The sequence below is a fragment of the Sminthopsis crassicaudata genome, chromosome 2 (genome assembly GCF_048593235.1).
Source record: "Sminthopsis crassicaudata isolate SCR6 chromosome 2, ASM4859323v1, whole genome shotgun sequence".
Lineage (NCBI taxonomy): Eukaryota > Metazoa > Chordata > Mammalia > Dasyuromorphia > Dasyuridae > Sminthopsis > Sminthopsis crassicaudata.
Genome location: NC_133618.1, coordinates 368186432 through 368205662, shown reverse-complemented (window position 1 = coordinate 368205662; position 19231 = coordinate 368186432). Strand labels below are relative to the sequence as shown.

Sequence of the window (19231 nt, the reverse complement as noted above, 5' to 3'; positions counted from 1 at the left end):
GTTCTAATTTGAACAAAAATTCTGTATTTTAGCTGGACCATCCATTCCTCCAGTTGTGGCATATCCCAAAAGGAGTCAGACCAGCACTACAGATAATGACCTCAAAGAAGAAGGAATTCAGCCAAGGAAATCCAGCAGTAGTGCTGTTGGAGGAAAGGGATTAGCACCAGCTAGTCCCATGCTGGGTAATGCAAATAATCCAAATAAGGCAGATATTCCTGAACGGAAGAAAAGTGCCACTATTCCTAGTGTAAGTCATGCTTGTTCAGTAGTAGTGCTTTCTTTCTCTAGTAAGGAGAGTTTAAATACCTGTTTAGAACTTTCAGGTTTTTGTCCAGGAATTAATTTTTTTTTTTTCTTTTCTTTTTTTTCCCCATTTAATATAACAGTTAACCTTTACCTCTTACAGAAACAGAGTAGTACTATAGTGAAAAAGAAGTATGCATTTAGTCATAAACCGTGGATTCAAATCCTATTTTTAATACTTTATGTGTAACCTTTTGTAAATTAGTTTGCCTTTCTGGATTGATTTTTCTAAGCATATAAATTTCTAAATTTAGAAGGGTCCTTTGAGGTCATCTAATCCAAATGCATCATTTGGAAAAGATACTCAGTGAAATTAACAACCTATAAAAGCTGTCAAACAGATTTACTGTGTAACCCTGGAGGCAGCTAGGTGGCAAAGTAAATAGAATGTCTAAGCCTCAAATTAGGAAAACTCATTTATCTCCCTGAGTTCAAATCTGGCCTCGGACATTAACTATATTTAGTAACTGTGTGAACCTAGACAAATCATTTAATCCTGTTTGCCTCAGTTATTTCATCTGTAAAATGAGCGGGAAAAGGAAAATGGCAATGTACCCTAGTACCTTGGCCAAGAAAATCCCAAATGGAGTCCCAAAAAGTTGGACACAACAGGAATGTTTGAACAACAATAACAGAACGATAGAACCACGTACTGATGTTTCTATACCACTACTAGTATGGCTCCAAAAAGCCTAATAAGGTGATTATTAAAGAAAGGAACACAAAATATCTCTTATTTTTGAGTTTTTAGACAATTTTTTTTCCTACTGGGAACAAGACTAGCAAATTAGCTGATTTTGTAAAGTCATACTCATATGTGTACATACAAGTGTATTCTGACCTTTTCCTGGTTTTGTTAACTTTTGTTTCCACCTCCTTAGAGCTCTAGCTTTGTATACTAAATACTTTAATTTTATCGGTAGTCTCATTTCATTGACTATTATAGTTAGTTGAAAGATTCCTTAGAGAATATCTACTCCAATTCCCTCGTTTTATAAATACAGAAAATACATCATAGAGAGAAGCAGTGACTTAAAGAAACGGCCATAGTTACACTTACCAACTGCCTTCTTTCACACTCCCCATTTCTCTTGAAAATGCTTCTGTGATAGTTAGTTCTCCATATGTAATTCTTTGTAGAGAAATAAAAGTGAGCATTGTTTTTGTTTCTTTTTATTTATTTTGTTCATCTTTCAATCATTAGAAAGTTATATTCCATGCCTTCACACCAGATAAGGTGATAACAACTCAAAACTCACTTATTTACTATTTGATGAAAAGTGTTTTTATTTTTAAGAAGTGTCCATTTATTCTTATATTTACCTTTTCATTGTCCTCCTTTTCTTCAGTAATTCATGAGTATTCATTGATGATTGTGACTTTTACAAATTGTATTTTATTGTAACACCTGGGATGATTTGGAAGTTCTGTATGAAAATTATTGAGGGCATTTTTCAAGAGGGTAATAATAATGAGCAAATATTGTTCAATAAAGGAACAATGGTAATGCTATTCTAAAGTATTATGTGAGCCCTCTTTGGTCCTCAGTTTCCTGATGTGTAAAATGAGGGAATTGGACTATGTGATCTCGAATTTTCCCTCTAATCTCTGGTTCCCAGTTATTTAGAAATATTTGATTTTATATTATCTTTGAATATATGTAATTTTAAAACTCATTACAGAATTTTTTTGGCTTTATTTTTAATGTATTTTACCTGATTTTTTTTTTTTTAAAGATTCAGAATAGTCCTGAGTTTTCATTTATTCTTCTGCTGTACTTTGTCTACTGAACAATTAAATCTAAGAAAGATAATTCTGTAGTATTTGGAGTATGTTTTTGAGAATATACCATCTTGTAGTGAAAAACAATCATTTCTTCAGAAATAATTATTTTTATAAACTCTACATTAATAAATTGAGCTTTTCTTAGTAAGAAAACAAATGCTTTTCTTAACTTTCAGAATAATTCAACATCTGGTGGGATGACACGACGAAATACTTACGTTTGTAGTGAAAGGACTACTGCAGATAGACATTCAGTAATTCAGAATGGCAAAGAAAACAGGTATGAAGCTTTTAAACTATTGTCAATGAAGTATAAATGTCTCATGGTTTTTCTGCTAAAATCATTGTGTGTTTGTGTGTATTTTTCTTTCTTTGTTGTGATTGGTATTTTTAAAGGAAAAAACCTCCTAATCTATCAGTTTACTTAATCACAAAAACACAAAAAAAAAAAAAAATTGTAAATTCCTTTCATAGTTAGTCAATCAGTTATAAAAAGTAGATTGCAGACAATCCAACTAAATGAATTAATTAAAAAGAAACTGGGTTGTGGTGCAGGAAGAACATTTTTATTTCCAACTATATTAGGCAGTGTAGTGACAAAGGCCACAAGTAGAAGAGTAAGGAATTTGATGCAGGACATGACTATTAGGTCATGTTAGAGAATTAAGAGGTGAGTGTGAATTGTGGTAATATGAGGATAATTAGCCAGAAAACTTTGAAAGGTGAACAAGAGAAATAAAAAGAAACAAAACCAATGCTCACTTCTATTTCTATACACAATTCAAAACTAAATTTGTTCTAGAGAGCAACTGGAGAGAGCATGTTCAGTCCACATACATGTATTTTGATGCTTATTTAAATTATATAATGAAATGATTTCATTTTGAAAGTGAAACAAGGCATCTTTTTTTTTTTTTTAATTCTTATGGGATGTTGAGGATTTAAAATATTGAGAATAAGCATCTCTTTGGCACTTTTTTATTCTAACTTCTTTGGGAATATCTTGTAGAAAAAGAGATTCCTATCCTTAAAGTGTTAATCCCTTCTTACAGTGACAAATATACACAATTAAAATAACTTCCAGATATTTTTTAACGCTAAAATTTATATGATATGCAAACTGAGTGAATATGAATAGTAAAGGAACATAAATTAAACTTTTTTTTTTTGTGAGAAAAACAAATTTTATTTTTGAGAAGGGTGAGAATAGGAACTAATATAAAAAGCAATTTGGAAGAGAGTTGCCAAGAGATGAACAAAAATTTTCCACCATACCAAGTACTCATTTTAGAAACCAAAATTGAAATCATAAAAGTCTAATTAAAATGAAATGTTTATTTCTAAGATGCCAAGTAAATGACCCAGATAATGTAGCTTTCCATCCCTAGTTAATTGTTATCAGTGCACTATAACTTGGTCCTTTTTATTATATAAATTCTCTCCAATCATATCTAATTCTTAGGTTTAACTACATTCTTGCTTGTTCTTCTTTGCTGGAATTAATTAATCATACTTGCCTGTTATTTTTATTTCATTTTTAAAACTGGCTCAGTAAATTTCTTAATACCAGAACCAGGCAATTTAACAATAACTGAAATCTTAATCTAATACTCTTTCTCCTCTGTACTTAAAACAAATATTTTATCATTATGTTCTTTTAATCAGCTTCCTATCAGGCACTGATTCCCCAAATCTTACACTAGTTGAATTAACATGGAAGTAAAAATGAATTTGTAGTGCTATAGTATATGAAGTAATAATAGTCCAAAATAAATATCAAATTTTCAGACACTATTCTTGTTTATAGGGTTAATGGACTAGTCAAAGGAAAAATGCATCTTGTATATTTCAAATCTCTTGTAAATATAATTATTTTTTTTCTTTATCCCTGACTCTATCCTGCATCTCTAATCATGAAAAACTCACATCAGTATTTCAAAAGTTGACATTTCATTTGTGTAGAATATATACTATTTCCCGTAGCAATCCCTCCAAACTTTAGTAGGCAGCTTTCCTGAGTTGCTATGACTGAAAAATTCATCACCTGTTGGCACCAATATTGTAATAGTTCCTAGGTTCTCCCACAGACAGGCTGTGGTTGGGACAATACTGAAAGTTTTTCCAGTTGATAGAATTTACAAAAGCTTATACTTCCCTATAATGTGTTATAGGAATTAGAGATACTTTTAAGCCACAATGAGATGAACAGAATAGCATGTTAGAGTATTGGTAGTGTGGCGGCCAAAAATTCTGTTTGTTCTTTATTGTCATTATTATCATGACAGAAAAGTTTTGTTTAGCACTATGTAAGCATGTGCCTAAATATCATGAACCTCATGAATGCACTCAATTTCAATTATCTATTCTTTTGACATATGTTTTTAATTAATCAGTTTCCCTGCTAATTTATTTTTTTCTGTTATTAAAATTTCATTCTGAAAATCCTTCACGTTTTTTACTTGAAAAAAGTCACCTGGGGCAGCTAGGTGGTGTAGTGGATAGAGCACCAGCCTTGAATTCAGGAGGAAGTGAGTTTAAATCTGATCTCAGACACTTAACACTTCCTAGCTGTATGACCCTGGGCAAGTCACTTAACCCCAGCCTCGGGGGGGAAAAAAGAAAGAAAAAAGTCACCTTATAGAAAATATTGATAAACATTGAATGGAAGTTTATAGTTTGTTTCTCATTTAAAGTGACTATTGTAGAGGTATCATCTTAGGAGTTCTCTGACTGCTTTAGAATTCATAATTTTCTGAAGCTGGAACTTTGTTGAGTTCTGATTTTTCCAAAAGATTCTTTAATTTGAGATTATACTTTTACAAACTATCTTCCTGATGGTTCTTCAGGATACCTGGATTCCAAAGTATTGGTTCCAAATTCTTTGCCTCCTCTGCCCTCCCTTATCCAGCAAGAAGAAAAGAAACACAAAACCTATTATAAATAAGCGTAATTGGGGGGAAGGGTGATATTAGCCATGTTTAAAAAAAATTTTTTTAAGAGAAAAAATATCATATGCTTCAATCATGAGTCATTTGTAGTGAGTCTTTGATCAGTCTTTTGGAGTTAGTACCAAAAAAAAAAAAAAACACAAAAAACAGTATCATAAAGATAATAATGCTTTTTTTGAACAGATTGTTTTCCTGGTTCTGCTTATTTCACATTACATCAGGTAATATAGATCTCCCAGGTTTTTCCAAATTACCAACCTTCATCATTTCTTTCAACATAATAATATTCCATCACTTTCATATGCCATGGCTTGTTTCCCCAATTGATGGGTATCCTCTAAGTTTCCAATTCTTTGCCAACATACAAAGAGCTGCTATAAAAATTTTTTGCATATATGGACCTTTTTTCTTAGACAGCATGTCTAAATTAAACAGCATGTAATTTGGACATAGTTCTAATTTGCTATTTTTCTTTTTTTCTTTTTAATCTTTTTTTTCCCCCAATTGCATGTACAGTTTTTAACATTAAAAAATTTGGGGTTCCAAATTTACTCCCACCTTTCAATTCTTCCTCCTCCTTTGAACAGGCTTAGAAGTTATACATGTGTTATCATGCAAAACATATTTCTGTATTAGTCATTGTGAAGTCCAGGTTAGTACCCTGGATGCTTTAGAATCAGCTGGAGTCAGGATAAGCAAAAGTCCTTGGTCTTTATTCTTGGTCTTTAGGAGGAGAAGTGAAGGGAATTGATGCAAGCTCTCCACGACCTCCCTTCTCCTCATCCACAGCCAAAGTGACTCTGACTTGTCTTACTCCACCCCCTAATCCCTCCTGCAATTATCTATATACACCAAAAGATCCAGCCAGCGTAGAATAGTGAAAAGGGCCATTTTCCAAGCATATGCTAGTAGAGTATCATCCAATTGATAATTAGCCTTAAGTGCTCAGTTGTCTGATTCCAGTGTACTTACTCAGAGTTTCAGTCCTTTACGAGTCATGTTATAAAAGAAAACACACATATGAAGACCTTTTTCTCCCTGCATCATCATTACACTACCATCTCCTCCCATACTCCATTGGTAGGAAAAGCACTAAGAAAAGTAAAGAAAGTAGGAAAAAAGTATGCTTTAATCTACACTCAGATTCCATCAGTTTTTTCTCTGGAAGGAAATAGTATTTTTCATTGTAAGGCCTTTGGAATTTTCTTACACCATTGTATTGCTAAATATAACTAAGTCATTCATAGTTAATCGTTGAATAACATTGCTATTACTGTGTACTTTGTTTTCTTGGTTATTCTCATTTCACTCTGCATCAGTTCAAGTAAGTCTTTCCAGGTTTTTCTGAAAGCATATCCTGCTTATCATTTGTTATAGCACAATAATACTCCATCATAATCATATACCATTTGGGGTATATGTTTGGCCATTCCCCAGTTAATGGGCATGCCCTTAATTTCAATTATTTGTCATCACAAAAAGAGCTATTATTAAATGTTTTTTGTACTGAAATTCTTTTCCCTTAAAAAAAAAAAAAAAAAGGCTTTGGAATATAAATCCAATAGTGCCAGTGTTGAATCAAAGAACATACAAAGTTTTATAGCACTTTGGGCTGGATCATTTCACAACTCCACCAGTAATGCATTAGTTTCCTAGTTTTCCCATATCCCCTCCAAAATTTAGCATTATCTTTTTCTGTCATCTTATCCAATCAGTTGCTTGTAAGGTGGTACCTGAGAGTTGTTTTAATTTGTATTTCTTTAATCAGTAGTGATTTAGAGCATTTTTTTAATCTGACTATATAAATAGCTTTAATTTTTTTATCTGAAAATTGTTCATATCGTTTGACCATTTATCAATATGAGAATGTCTTATTTTTATAAATTTGACTCCGTTCTCTATGTATTTGAGAAATGAAGTATCTCAGAAAATTTTTCTTTAAAATTTTCCCTCCAGTTTTCTGCTTTCTTTCTATAAACTTTACTGCATTGATTTTGTTTGTCCAAACCTTTTTGATCTAATGTAATTAAAATTCCAAATTGCTTTCCAGAATGGTTGGGCTAATTCACAAATTTACATCTCCTTTATCAGAGAAATGCTCTTCACATATTCTTCTCCTTCTCATCTTCCCCTCACAATTTCCTGCTTTTCTTCTCATTTTAGCTGCATTGACTTTGTTTATAGAACTTTTTAAATGTATATAATCTAAGTCATCCAAGTTATCTCCTATCTCTTGTTTGGTCATGATCTTTTTTCCTTTCCATAGATCTAACAGATAATTTCTTTCCTGTTTAGAATAAATCAATCAGTCATCCTTTATATTGAAATCATTGAAATGCGCCCATTTTGAACTTATGGTGTACATTGTTCACAATGTATTGGTCTGTGACTAGTTTTTACCAGGCTAGTTTCCAGTTTTCCTAGCAGTTTGTTAAATAGTAGCTCTTGACACAATAGTTGAGATCTTTGGATTTGTCAAACATTAGGTTACTATGCTCATTTGCTTGATAGATTATGTAATTTATCTTTTCCATTGCTCTACCTCTCTATTTCTTACTTAACAAATTATTTTGATAATTACAGCTTTGTAGTATAGTTTGAGATCTGGTGCTACTGCTAATCCTCTTTTTTTTTTTTTTTCCCCATTAATTCCTTTGATATTTTTGACCTTTTGTTCTTCCAGAGGAAGTCAGTAATTTTTTTCTAGCTCTAAATAATTCTTTGATAATTTGATTGGTGGGTCACTGAATAAGTAAATTAAGTAGTATTGTCATATTTAGTATTATCCATTATCTATTAAAAACAATAATTCTCTAATTATTTTAGATCAATCTTTATTCATGTGAAGAATGTGAAGAATTTTGTAGTTATGCCTATATAATTCCTCTGTGTGTCTGGGCAAGTGGACATGTATTTTTATGCTACCTGTAGTTATCTTGATTGTAATTTCTCTTCCTGATGGATTTTGTTGGTAATTTGTGTGGGCTTATTTTATATTCTGCACCTTTGCTGAAGTTATTAATTGTTTTGATTAATTTTTTGGTTAACTCTCTAGTAAATCATCATATAATTTGCAAAAACTAATATTTCCTCTTTCCTTCAAATTCTTCTTTTGTTATAGCTAATATTTATAGTGCAATATTGAATAATAATGGTAATAATGGACATCCATACTTTACTCCTGATCTTACTGGAAAAACTTATAGTTTATCCACATTATAGATCATAATGGCTCTTAGTTTTAGATAGATATTACTTAGCATTTTAAGGAAACTTTCATTTATTTTTGTATTTTTATTATTTTAATAGGAATAGGTATTGTTTTTGTCATTGATATGATCAGTTATACTTATTTTCCTAATACTGAACCAGCCCTGCATTCCTCATATAAATTGAGCTTATTCATAGTGTGTGATATATGTAGTTTATCGTTCTGATCATCTTGCTAGTAGTATTTTGTTTTAAGTCTTTTGCGTTCACATTCGTTAGGGAACTTTGGCAATTTTTTTTCTCTATTTTGACTTTCTAATTTTAGGTATTAAGACTATATGTCATAGCAAAAATTAGGTTGGCTTTATTTTTTTGTTTTCAAAAGTTTATGGAGTATTGAAGTCACTTGTAATTTAAATAGTATAATTCACAAGTAAATCCATTTGGTCCTGAAGTTTTGTTAGGTTTAGAACCCTGGAATAGAGATCAGTGTGGGAACTCAGGTAACAGCAGGTAAAAACAAGCAGGTCCAACTACCCGAACCATACTTTTGTATGGCAGGAAGTAAAAGAAAGTCCCATTTCAGAAACTAAATTTTGATGGGCATGCAACCATTATCAAAAATTATGAGATCTACAATGATGGACAGAGGTAGAGAAGAAACACTGGGAAGTGAATGTAAATTGTTAGCACTAATATCTGTCTGCCCAGGTTACATGTACCTTCGGAATCTAATGCTTATTGTGCAACAAGAAAATGGTATTTACACACATGTATTGTATCTAGGTTATATTGTAACACATGTAAAATGTATGGGATTGCCTGTCATCGGGGGGAGGGAGTAAAGGGAGGGAGGCGATAATTTGGAAAAATGAATACAAGGGATAATATTATAAAAAATATATAATAAAAAAATTAAAAAAAAAAATTTATGAGATCTAGAGATTTTCCAAAAGGAGAGGGTAAAATTCCATAAGAACTATAAACAGACTCAAAGAATTTTTTATAAGGACTTTGTAAATACCAGAAAAAAATGTAGCAAGAAATAGAAAATGAGACTTCCGGCCAAGATGGCAGCGTGGAGGCAGACAGCTGCTTGAGCTCCTCATTTTCTCTCAGAACTTACTTCATGACAAGCCTCTGACTTAATGCTTGACCCAGAAAGAAATCCACAAATTATCACCAAGAGAAGACATTCTTGAAAGTCGCCAGAAAAGGTCTGTGTTTGTTCGGGGGAGGGTCAATCAGACTGGGCGCAGACTGAGGGCAGACAGCCAGAGCAAGACAGGCAGCTCACACAGCTCAGACCGGAGGGGGAGGAGTACGATCTCTGCCGTTTCTGCGAAAGGGCTTTTGCCCCAGTGTGGATACTCCGTCTTGGCAGCAAGCCAGGAGCAGCAGAGAGGGTGTAAACACCGGAGGTGAAGATTAAAACCCCAGAAAGCCAGCTTCTCTCAGAGCCCGGCCACCCCCAACCCCCACCTGGACTGACTCGGTGCGTTCTCAGAGCCTCAGAGCGCAGACTCAGTACAGTCATTGCTGTTCTGTTAGTGACTCTCTGCTGCCCTACCCCCAGTCTGTAGAGGAAGCCCATTAATAACATCCAGCCCTATCCCCCGCAAAACAGACCAATTGTTTCTCTTGTCAGTTTGTTTTCTTTGATTCCTACTCTGACAAAATGAACAAAAAATTCAAAAGGGCTCTAACCATTGACAGCTTCTGTGTGGAGAGGGAGCAGACTTCAAATGCTGAGGAGACTAGGAACAGAATGTCCCCAGATGTATCCCCTGGGAGGGATATAAGCTGCTCCTCAATACAAAAGAACCTCATAGAGGAAATCAAAAAGGCTCTCACAAGAGAGCTGGAAGAGAAATGGGAAAAGGAAAGGGAAGCTTGGCAAGAGAGCCTGGAGAAGTCATCCCATGCATTCAAAGACAGAATGGATAAAGAAATCAAATCATTGAGAAACAAGATTAGTGAGCTGGAAAAGGTAAACAACTCCAAGGAAAACAGGATTAGTGAGCTGGAAAAGGTAAACAACTCCAAGGAAAACAGGATTAGAGAGCTGGAAAAAGAAATCAGCTCTCTAAAAAATAAAATGGATAAAATGGAAAAAAATTCCATAGAAGATAAAAACTCAATTGGACAATTACAAAGAGATATAAAAAAAGTGAGTGAAGAAAATACATCATTGAAAATTAGACTGGAACAAGTAGAAATGAATGACTCAAGGAGAAACCAAGAGGGAGTCGAGCAAAACCAGAGAAATGAAACAATTGAAAAGACTGTCAAGTACCTTACCAGAAAGACAACAGACCTGGAAAACAGATCCAGGAGAGACAATTTGAGAATAATCGGACTCCCTGAAAAATGGGAGGAAAAAAAGAGCTTGGACACCATTTTCGAGGAAATTATCAAAGAGAACTGCCCAGACGTTTTGGAAACAGAGGGTAAAATAGACATTGAGAAAATTCATCGATCACCTACTGAAAGGGACCCTAAAATCAAAACGCCAAGAAATATAGTGGCCAAGTTCAAGAACCATCAGACAAAGGAAAAGATATTGGAAGCTGCTAGAAAAAAACAATTCAGATATGGAGGATCCACAATAAGGATAACACAGGATCTAGCAGCATCCACATTAAAAGAACGCAGGGCCTGGAACATGATATTCCGAAAAGCTAAGGAACTTGGTATGCAGCCAAGAATAACTTACCCAGCAAGAATGAGCATCGTTTTCCAGGGAAGAAGATGGACATTTAACGAAATAAATGAATTCCATCTATTTTTGATGAAAAAACCAGACCTACATAAGAGGTTTGATCTTCAAATACAGAACTCAAGAGACTTCTAAAAAAGGTAAAAAGAAATCTTGAGAACTACACTTCTGTCAAAAAAATATGTAAAGAACATATGTACAATTTGTCTTAGAAACTAGAGGTGGAAAGGAGATTATATCATAAAAAAGTATAAAGTGGTGGTACTACATCTCATGAAGAGGCAAAGGTAACCTATTATATCTGAGAGAAAGAAAGGAGGGAGATGAACATAGCGTGTAACAATAGACATATTCGATTTATGGTGAAACTTCTTCCACTTCATTGAAAAGTGAAAGGGAAGGAGTAAGCTAAGGGGAAGGGAATACAGTAATTTCGAGGAAAAGGGGTAAAATAAGGGGAGGATCTTTAAGGTGGGGGAGGGATCCTAAAAAGGGAGGGCTGTGAAAAGCAAGTGGTGTTTACCAGTTTAATACTGGATAGGAGGGTAAAAGGGAAGGAAAGGGGAAAAGCATAAGCAGGGGTTAATAGGATGGCAAGCAATATAGAATTAGTCCTTCTAACCATAAATGTGAATGGGGCAAACTGCCTCATAAAGAGGAAGCAGTTAGCAGACTGGATTAAAAGTCAGAATCCTACTATATGTTGTTTACAGGAAACACACCTGAAACAGGATGAGACATTCAAACTAAAAGTAAAAGGGTGGAGCAGAATCTATTATGCTTCAGGCAAAACCAAAAAAGCAGGAGTAGCCATCCTCATCTCAGATCAAGCAAAAACAAAAATTGATCTAATTAAAAGAGATAAGGAAGGGCATTATATCCTGCTAAAGGGAAGCATCAATAGTGAAGCAGTATCAATATTAAACATGTATGCACCAAGTGGTGCAGCATCTAAATTCTTAAAAGAGAAATTAAGAGAGCTGCAAGAGGAAATAGATAGCAAAACTATAATAGCGGGAGATCTCAACCTTGCACTATCAGAATTAGATAAATCAAACCACAAAATAAATAAGAAAGAAGTCAAAGAGGTAAATAGAATACTAGAAAAGTTTGATATGATAGATCTTTGGCGAAAGCTAAATGGAGACAGAAAGGAATATACTTTCTTCTCAGCAGTTCATGGAACCTATACAAAAATTGATCATATACTAGGGCATAAAAACCTCAAAATCAAATACAGTAAGGCAGAAATAGTAAATGCATCCTTTTCAGACCATAATGCAATCAAAATAACATTTAATAAAAAGCCAGGGGAAAATAGACCAAAAAATAATTGGAAACTAAATAATCTTATACTAAAGAATGATTGGGTAAAACAGCAAATCATAGACATAATTAATAACTTTACCCAAGAAAATGACAATAATGAGACATCATACCAAAATGTGTGGGATACAGCCAAAGCAGTAATTAGGGGAAGTTTTATATCTCTACAGGCCTACCTGCATAAAATAGAGAAAGAGAGGGCCAACGAATTGGGTTTACAACTAAAATTGCTAGAAAAGGAACAAATTAAAAACCCCCAGACAAACACAAAACTTGAAATTCAAAAAATAAAAGGTGAAATTAATAAAATTGAAAGTAAAAAAACTATTGAATTAATTAATAAAACTAAGAGTTGGTTTTATGAAAAAACCAACAAAATAGACAAACCCTTAGTAAACCTGATTAAAAAAAGGAAAGAGAAAAAGCAAATTGATAGTCTTGAAAATGAAAAGGGTGAACTCACCACTAATGAAGAGGAAATTAGAACAATAGTTAGGAGCTACTTTGCTCAACTTTATGCCAATAAATTCGATAACTTAAATGAAATGGAAGAATACCTTCAAAAATATAGCTTGCCCAGATTAACAGAGGAAGAAGTAAGTAGTCTAAACAGTCCCATCTCAGAAAAAGAAATAGACCAAGCTATTAACCAACTTCCTAAGAAAAAGTCCCCAGGACCAGATGGATTTACAGGTGAATTCTACCAAACATTTAAAGAACAACTAACTCCAATGCTATGTAAACTATTTGAAAAAATAGGGATTGAAGGAGTCCTACCAAATTCCTTCTATGACACAGACATGGTACTGATACCTAAACCAGGTAGATCGAAAACTGAGAAAGAAAACTATAGACCAATTTCCTTAATGAATATTGATGCTAAAATCTTAAATAAGATATTAGCAAATAGACTTCAGAAAATCATCCCCAGGATAATACACTATGACCAAGTGGGATTTATACCAGGAATGCAGGGCTGGTTTAATATTAGGAAAACTATTAGTATAATTGACCATATTAATAATCAAATTAATAAAAACCATATGATCATCTCAATAGATGCAGAAAAGGCATTTGATAAAATCCAACATCCATTCCTACTAAAAACGCTTGAGAGTATAGGAATAAATGGACTATTCCTTAAAATAATAAGGAGCATATATTTAAAACCTTCAGTAAACATCATATGTAATGGTGATAAACTAGAACCTTTCCCTGTAAGATCAGGAGTGAAACAAGGTTGCCCACTATCACCATTACTATTCAATATAGTACTAGAAACTCTAGCCTTGGCAATAAGAGCCGAGAAAGAGATCCAAGGAATTAGAGTAGGAAATGAAGAAATCAAATTGTCACTTTTCGCAGATGACATGATGGTATACTTAGAGAACCCCAAAGACTCTGCTAAAAAGCTATTAGAAATAATTCAGAATTTTAGCAAAGTCGCAGGATACAAAATAAATCCACATAAATCCTCAGGATTTTTATACATTACCAACACAATCCAACAGCAAGAGATACAAAGAGAAATTCCATTCAAAATAACAGTCGATAGTATCAAATATTTGGGAATATATCTACCAAAGGAGAGTCAGGAATTATATGAGCAAAATTACAAAACACTTGCCACAAAAATAAAGTCAGATTTAAATAATTGGAAAGACATTCAATGTTCTTGGATAGGCCGAGCGAATATAATAAAGATGACAATACTCCCTAAACTAATCTATTTATTTAGTGCTATACCAATCAGACTCCCAAGAAACTATTTTAATGACCTAGAAAAAATAACAACAAAATTCATATGGAAGAATAAAAGGTCGAGAATTGCAAGGGAACTAATGAAAAAAAAGTCAGAGGAAGGTGGTCTAAGTGTACCTGATTTAAAGCTATATTATAAAGCAACAGTCACCAAAACCATTTGGTATTGGCTAAGAAATAGACTAGTTGATCAGTGGCATAGGTTAGGTTCACAGGACAAGACAGTGAATAAAAATAGCAATCTAGTGTTTGACAAACCCAAAGATCCCAAATTTTGGGATAAGAATTCATTATTTGACAAAAACTGCTGGGAAAACTGGAAATTAGTATGGCAGAAACTAGGCATGGACCCACATTTAACACCACATACTAAGATTAGATCAAAATGGGTCCAAGATTTAGGCATAAAGAACGAAATCATAAATAAATTGGAGGAACATGGGATGGTTTACCTCTCAGACTTGTGGAGGAGGAAGGAGTTTGTGTCCAAGGGAGAACTAGAGACCATTATTGATCACAAAATAGAACATTTTGATTACACCAAATTAAAAAGTTTCTGCACAAACAAAACTAATGCAAACAAGATTAGAAGGGAAGTAACAAATTGGGAAAAAATTTTTACAGTTAAAGGTTCTGATAAAGGCCTCATCTCCAAAATATACAGAGAATTGACTTTAATTTATAAGAAATCAAGCCATTCTCCAATTGATAAATGGTCAAAGGATATGAACAGACAATTTTCAGATGATGAAATTAAAACTATTTCCACTCATATGAAAGAGTGTTCCAAATCACTATTGATCAGAGAAATGCAAATTAAGACAACTCTGAGGTATCATTACACACCTGTCAGATTGGCTAAGATGACAGGAACAAATAACGATGAATATTGGAGGGGCTGTGGGAAAACTGGGACACTGATGCATTGTTGGTGGAGTTGTGAAAGAATCCAACCATTCTGGAGAGCAATCTGGAATTATGCCCAAAAAGTTATCAAAATGTGCATACCCTTTGACCCAGCCATACTACTACTGGGCTTATACCCCAAGGAACTACTAGAGAAGGGAAAGGGTCCTGTATGTGCCAAAATGTTTGTGGCAGAAGTTATGTTAGTGGCTAGAAGCTGGAAGATGAATGGATGTCCATCAATTGGAGAATGGTTGGGTAAACTATGGTATATGAATGTTATGGAATATTATTGTTCTATAAGAAATGACCAACAGGAGAAATACAGAGAGGCTTGGAGAGACTTACATCAACTGATGCTGAGTGAAACGAGCAGAACCAGAAGATCATTATACACTTCAACAATGATACTGTATGAGGATGTATGCTGATGGAAGTGGGTTTCTTCAATATAGAGAAGAGCTAATCCAATTCCAATTGATTAATGATGGACAGAACCAGCTACATCCAGAAAAGGAACACTGGGAAATGAATGTAAACTGTTATTTTTACCTTCTGAATCCAATTCTTCCTGTGCAACAAAAAATTCGGTTCTACACACATATATTGTATCTAAATTATACTGTAATATATTTAACATATATAAGACTGCTTGCCATCTGGGGGAGGAAGGGAAAAAATCTGAATAGAAGTAAGTGCAAGGGATAATGTTGTAAAAAATTACCCATGCATATGTACTGTCAAAAAATGTTATAATTATAAAATAAAATAAAAAATTAAAAAAAAAAAAAGAAATAGAAAATGAAGTAAAAGTTCTTGAGAAAAGACTGGAAGGAGAATAAATTGCTTAGAAGAGAAAGCTTACTGAAGAGATGTACTCCCTAAAATCTAGAATATGTCAGAGAAATGAATGACTCTATGAGATGTGAGATATTAGAACAAAATCAAAAGAATTAAAAAATAGAAAAAAATTTAAATGAGATTTGATACACACACACAAAAAAAAAAACCTTTCCAATCACTTCCTGAAAAGAACTCCAAAAGGATAAAGCCCCAGAAATGCCATAGCCAGAATCCCAAATTCCTGCATCAAAAAAATATAAATAGTTTAAGCATCCAGAAAGGAGTTCAAAAAGCCGTTACAGGATTATCCAAGACCCAAGTCTCTATAAATGAGAGTTGGTCTTTTAAAAAAAAAAAAAAAAAAAAAAAATTTCCAAAAGACTAAAGGTACAAGTTATAACCAAGAGTAAACTAACACGCAAAATAGTATATGATTCTTGGGGATTTGAGGGGAAAGGGAGGACTGGGAGGATAGGATGGACCTTTTAATGAGAATAAAGAATTTTCCAGCATTTCTAATGAAAAGACCAGACTCAAGTAGGATCTTTGAAATGTAAACCAAAAAGTTGAGAGAAACCAAAACAAAATTTTTATTTAAGCAATTCAAAGGCTCTGTATAATTGTGTAGTTCTAAGATTGTAATGAAAAGAAGGAACAGGTATTTCAGATCCTTATGACTTCACAAGGTTATTGAGGGAGTTAAAAAAGGAAAATATATCATAGGGATGGATTGGTTGTGTTCTGTGGATTAGAAAGGGGAAAAAAGAAAGGAATGTAAAAGCAACATGCCAGGGGCAGCTAGGTGGCACAGTGGATAGAGCACCAGCCGTGAATTCAGGAGGACCCAAGTTCAAATTTGGTCTCAGGCACTTAACACTTCCTAGCTGTGTGACGCCTGGGCAAGTCACTTAACCCCAGCCTCAGGGGAAAAAAAAAAAAGCAACATGCCAATATGAATAAAAGAAAGTGTGGGGTGAGACATGCTATTTCTCATAGTTGAGAGTTCAAACTTAACAGGGAAACAAGCAGGGAGGGACCAAATAGGTATACTAACTTAAGAGGAATGAGATAATACTGGGAGGAAATAGCTACTAACAAAAATAAACTTTTTAATAACTAGAATCTAATGCATACTTTAGATTGCCTCTAAGATGATTATGAATCTAATGCATACTTTAGATTGCCTCTAAGATGATTAGAGAACTGATTTTTAAAAAGTGTGGTATAGAATGTAACAGAGCATTATTGTGCTATAATAAATGAAGTTAGAGGATTTCAAAGAGTTATGGATGGTTTGAAGTAATGCAGAGTGAAGAAAGCAATGCCCAAAAAAACCCAGTTTACACAAAAAACAGCAATCTTGTAAAAGAAAATAACTTTAAAAAGAGTAATCTGTGTTCAGAGCATTGATAGTGTCTCCAGAGGACTTCTGATAAGCTGTCCTTTTCCTCTTTATGTGAAAGCATCAGAGGATGACTTTAATGTAGGAATGATGTCATGGCAGGGGGTGGAAGTAATTAGAATATTAATACTTACTGAGTATGCTGGAAAACAAAACCACATTGGTAATTGTTTTCTTTAGTAGTTCCATTTTTGCCCATGGAAGCTTGGCAATCTTATAGTTGTGTGTGAATCTTTTTGGGGATCACTAGCTTATTTGTTCTGCCTCTCTTTACTTAATTAGTGTCTTATATCAAGCCTTTTAGGAAATTTTGGGTGTATTTCTAAAGCTTTGCACATAAATAAGCATTTAATTTTTCTTTTATTCATTCTTTTCTGCCTCAGCCTTCACACAATATTCTTGTGCCTAGAATGCCTGTCTTTCTCATTTGTGCCCTTCAAAAACCTTATCTTTCTTCAAAGCTCAACTCAGATGCCATCTCTTCCTCCATGAATCTTTTCCTGATCTGCCTGATTTTCAGTACTCTCTAACTTTCAGTTCTCTTTATGCCATACTTAGGACCACATTCCTCAGTAAAATAAAAGCTAGTTTTTTGTCTTTGTTTCTCTAGCACCCTGGCATAGTATCTGGCACATAGTGGGTATTTAATAAATATTTGTGGATTTTGTTCAGTTGAAAAGGAATTTTCCTTCTTTCAGAATCAACTATATTATTTGCATATACAGAATGTTTTAATACAAGTAGAATGAAAGTTTAAGTGGGGATTCATTGTGCCCATAAATGGCTAATCCATTTTATAGTGGCATTTTTTGATGCTTTCATATAGCATCATTTGGAGCAAGCAGGGTTGTGGCTTTTCATTAAAAAGAGCTTTATAACAAACTTTCAGATCTCTAGGGTTTGGTTTTGTCTTTTTTTAAATAAATACATTTGTATGAACATTAGAAATGTGGAAGTGGTAACTATCTTCTTAAGCTAATCATCTTTGAAAAATCCTGTTTTTAGAATATTTCAGCTATGGATTAGCAAAATGCATTAATTTCCCTATGGCAATTAATGATAAAAGTTTTGGTTCTTTTGAGACAAATGTAATGGTTTGGGAAAGAAGATGTTTGCTTTAAACTGTAGTTGCTTTTTTTTTGTCCTTGGTCCATCATACTGTTGTTTCTGCCTCTGCCTAAACCCAAAACCCCCCTCACAGCCTGACAGAAATGTTCGCTTATGCAGCTAGTCCTGCCTCAGTTTGTACCACATCTTCTACCTGTATTCGGCTGAGACATCAGAAGTCGATGTCCTTGTCAGCCTCTGGGCAGCCCAAGATGATGTTACATCCAATAGACAGTGAAGGAGATAACTTCAAGGATATGTAAGAAAACCCCCCACAAAATCCTTGTGATACTAATGTGTACCCACTGCTTTAGTTGTGTGCTGTGGATTTTCAAGTCTTAAAGTCTATTATGGCTGTCTATAAAAATATCCTTTTTCACTATATTTTTCTTTACACTCTTTTTAGTGGTGTCTATCATATTTTTCAGTCTCTATATGTGTTTTAGTGCTTTCTGTATAGTTGTCCTGGTACAAGAAATTCCTTCACTCCTTTCCCACTTCTTTTGGCATGTGGAATGGTATTTTATGGGCTTAAAAACTTTTCATTTGCCTATTTTAAAATTCCACCTTTGTGTTCTTATGTTAGATTATTTTTGATTGGGAAGATTCTTTGCATGTAGGCACACTGTGAGAGGGGAAGCAACAAAAGGTTTTAGTTTAGCCATTCTTTGTCCCAGAAATTCCCTATATATTAGTCTTGTCCCTGAAAATCTGTGTGCACGATTATCCTACATTCCCCTGAAGGTTTGTTTCTTTATAGTATTTTTTTTACTCCCTTTTCACTTTTGGCTTATGTTCCCCCTCTTATTCTTTTGTAAAATATCCTTCAGTTCTGGACTTTTTTATAACTGATTCTTTCCTTTGTACAAAAAGTTATGATTATGAATGTAATTTTATATTTGTGAGCTGTTTGCCACA

The 19231-nt window shown here is 33.8% G+C and overlaps 1 protein-coding gene across 4 annotated transcripts in view; it reads left to right on the top strand.

Moving 5' to 3' along the window:
• LOC141556645 (MAP/microtubule affinity-regulating kinase 3-like) overlaps window positions 1-19231 on the top strand; it is a 125262-nt gene that overhangs the window by 97852 nt on the left and 8179 nt on the right. For 3 of the 4 annotated variants that reach the window (XM_074291099.1, XM_074291098.1, XM_074291097.1), the window contains exons 13-14: window positions 33-250; window positions 2268-2371. In XM_074291099.1, coding sequence (XP_074147200.1) covers window positions 33-250; window positions 2268-2371 — 322 coding nt within the window. Of the gene's footprint in view, window positions 1-32; window positions 251-2267; window positions 2372-18407; window positions 18573-19231 lie in introns of all 4 variants that reach the window. The other variant, XM_074291100.1, reaches the window with a different exon arrangement.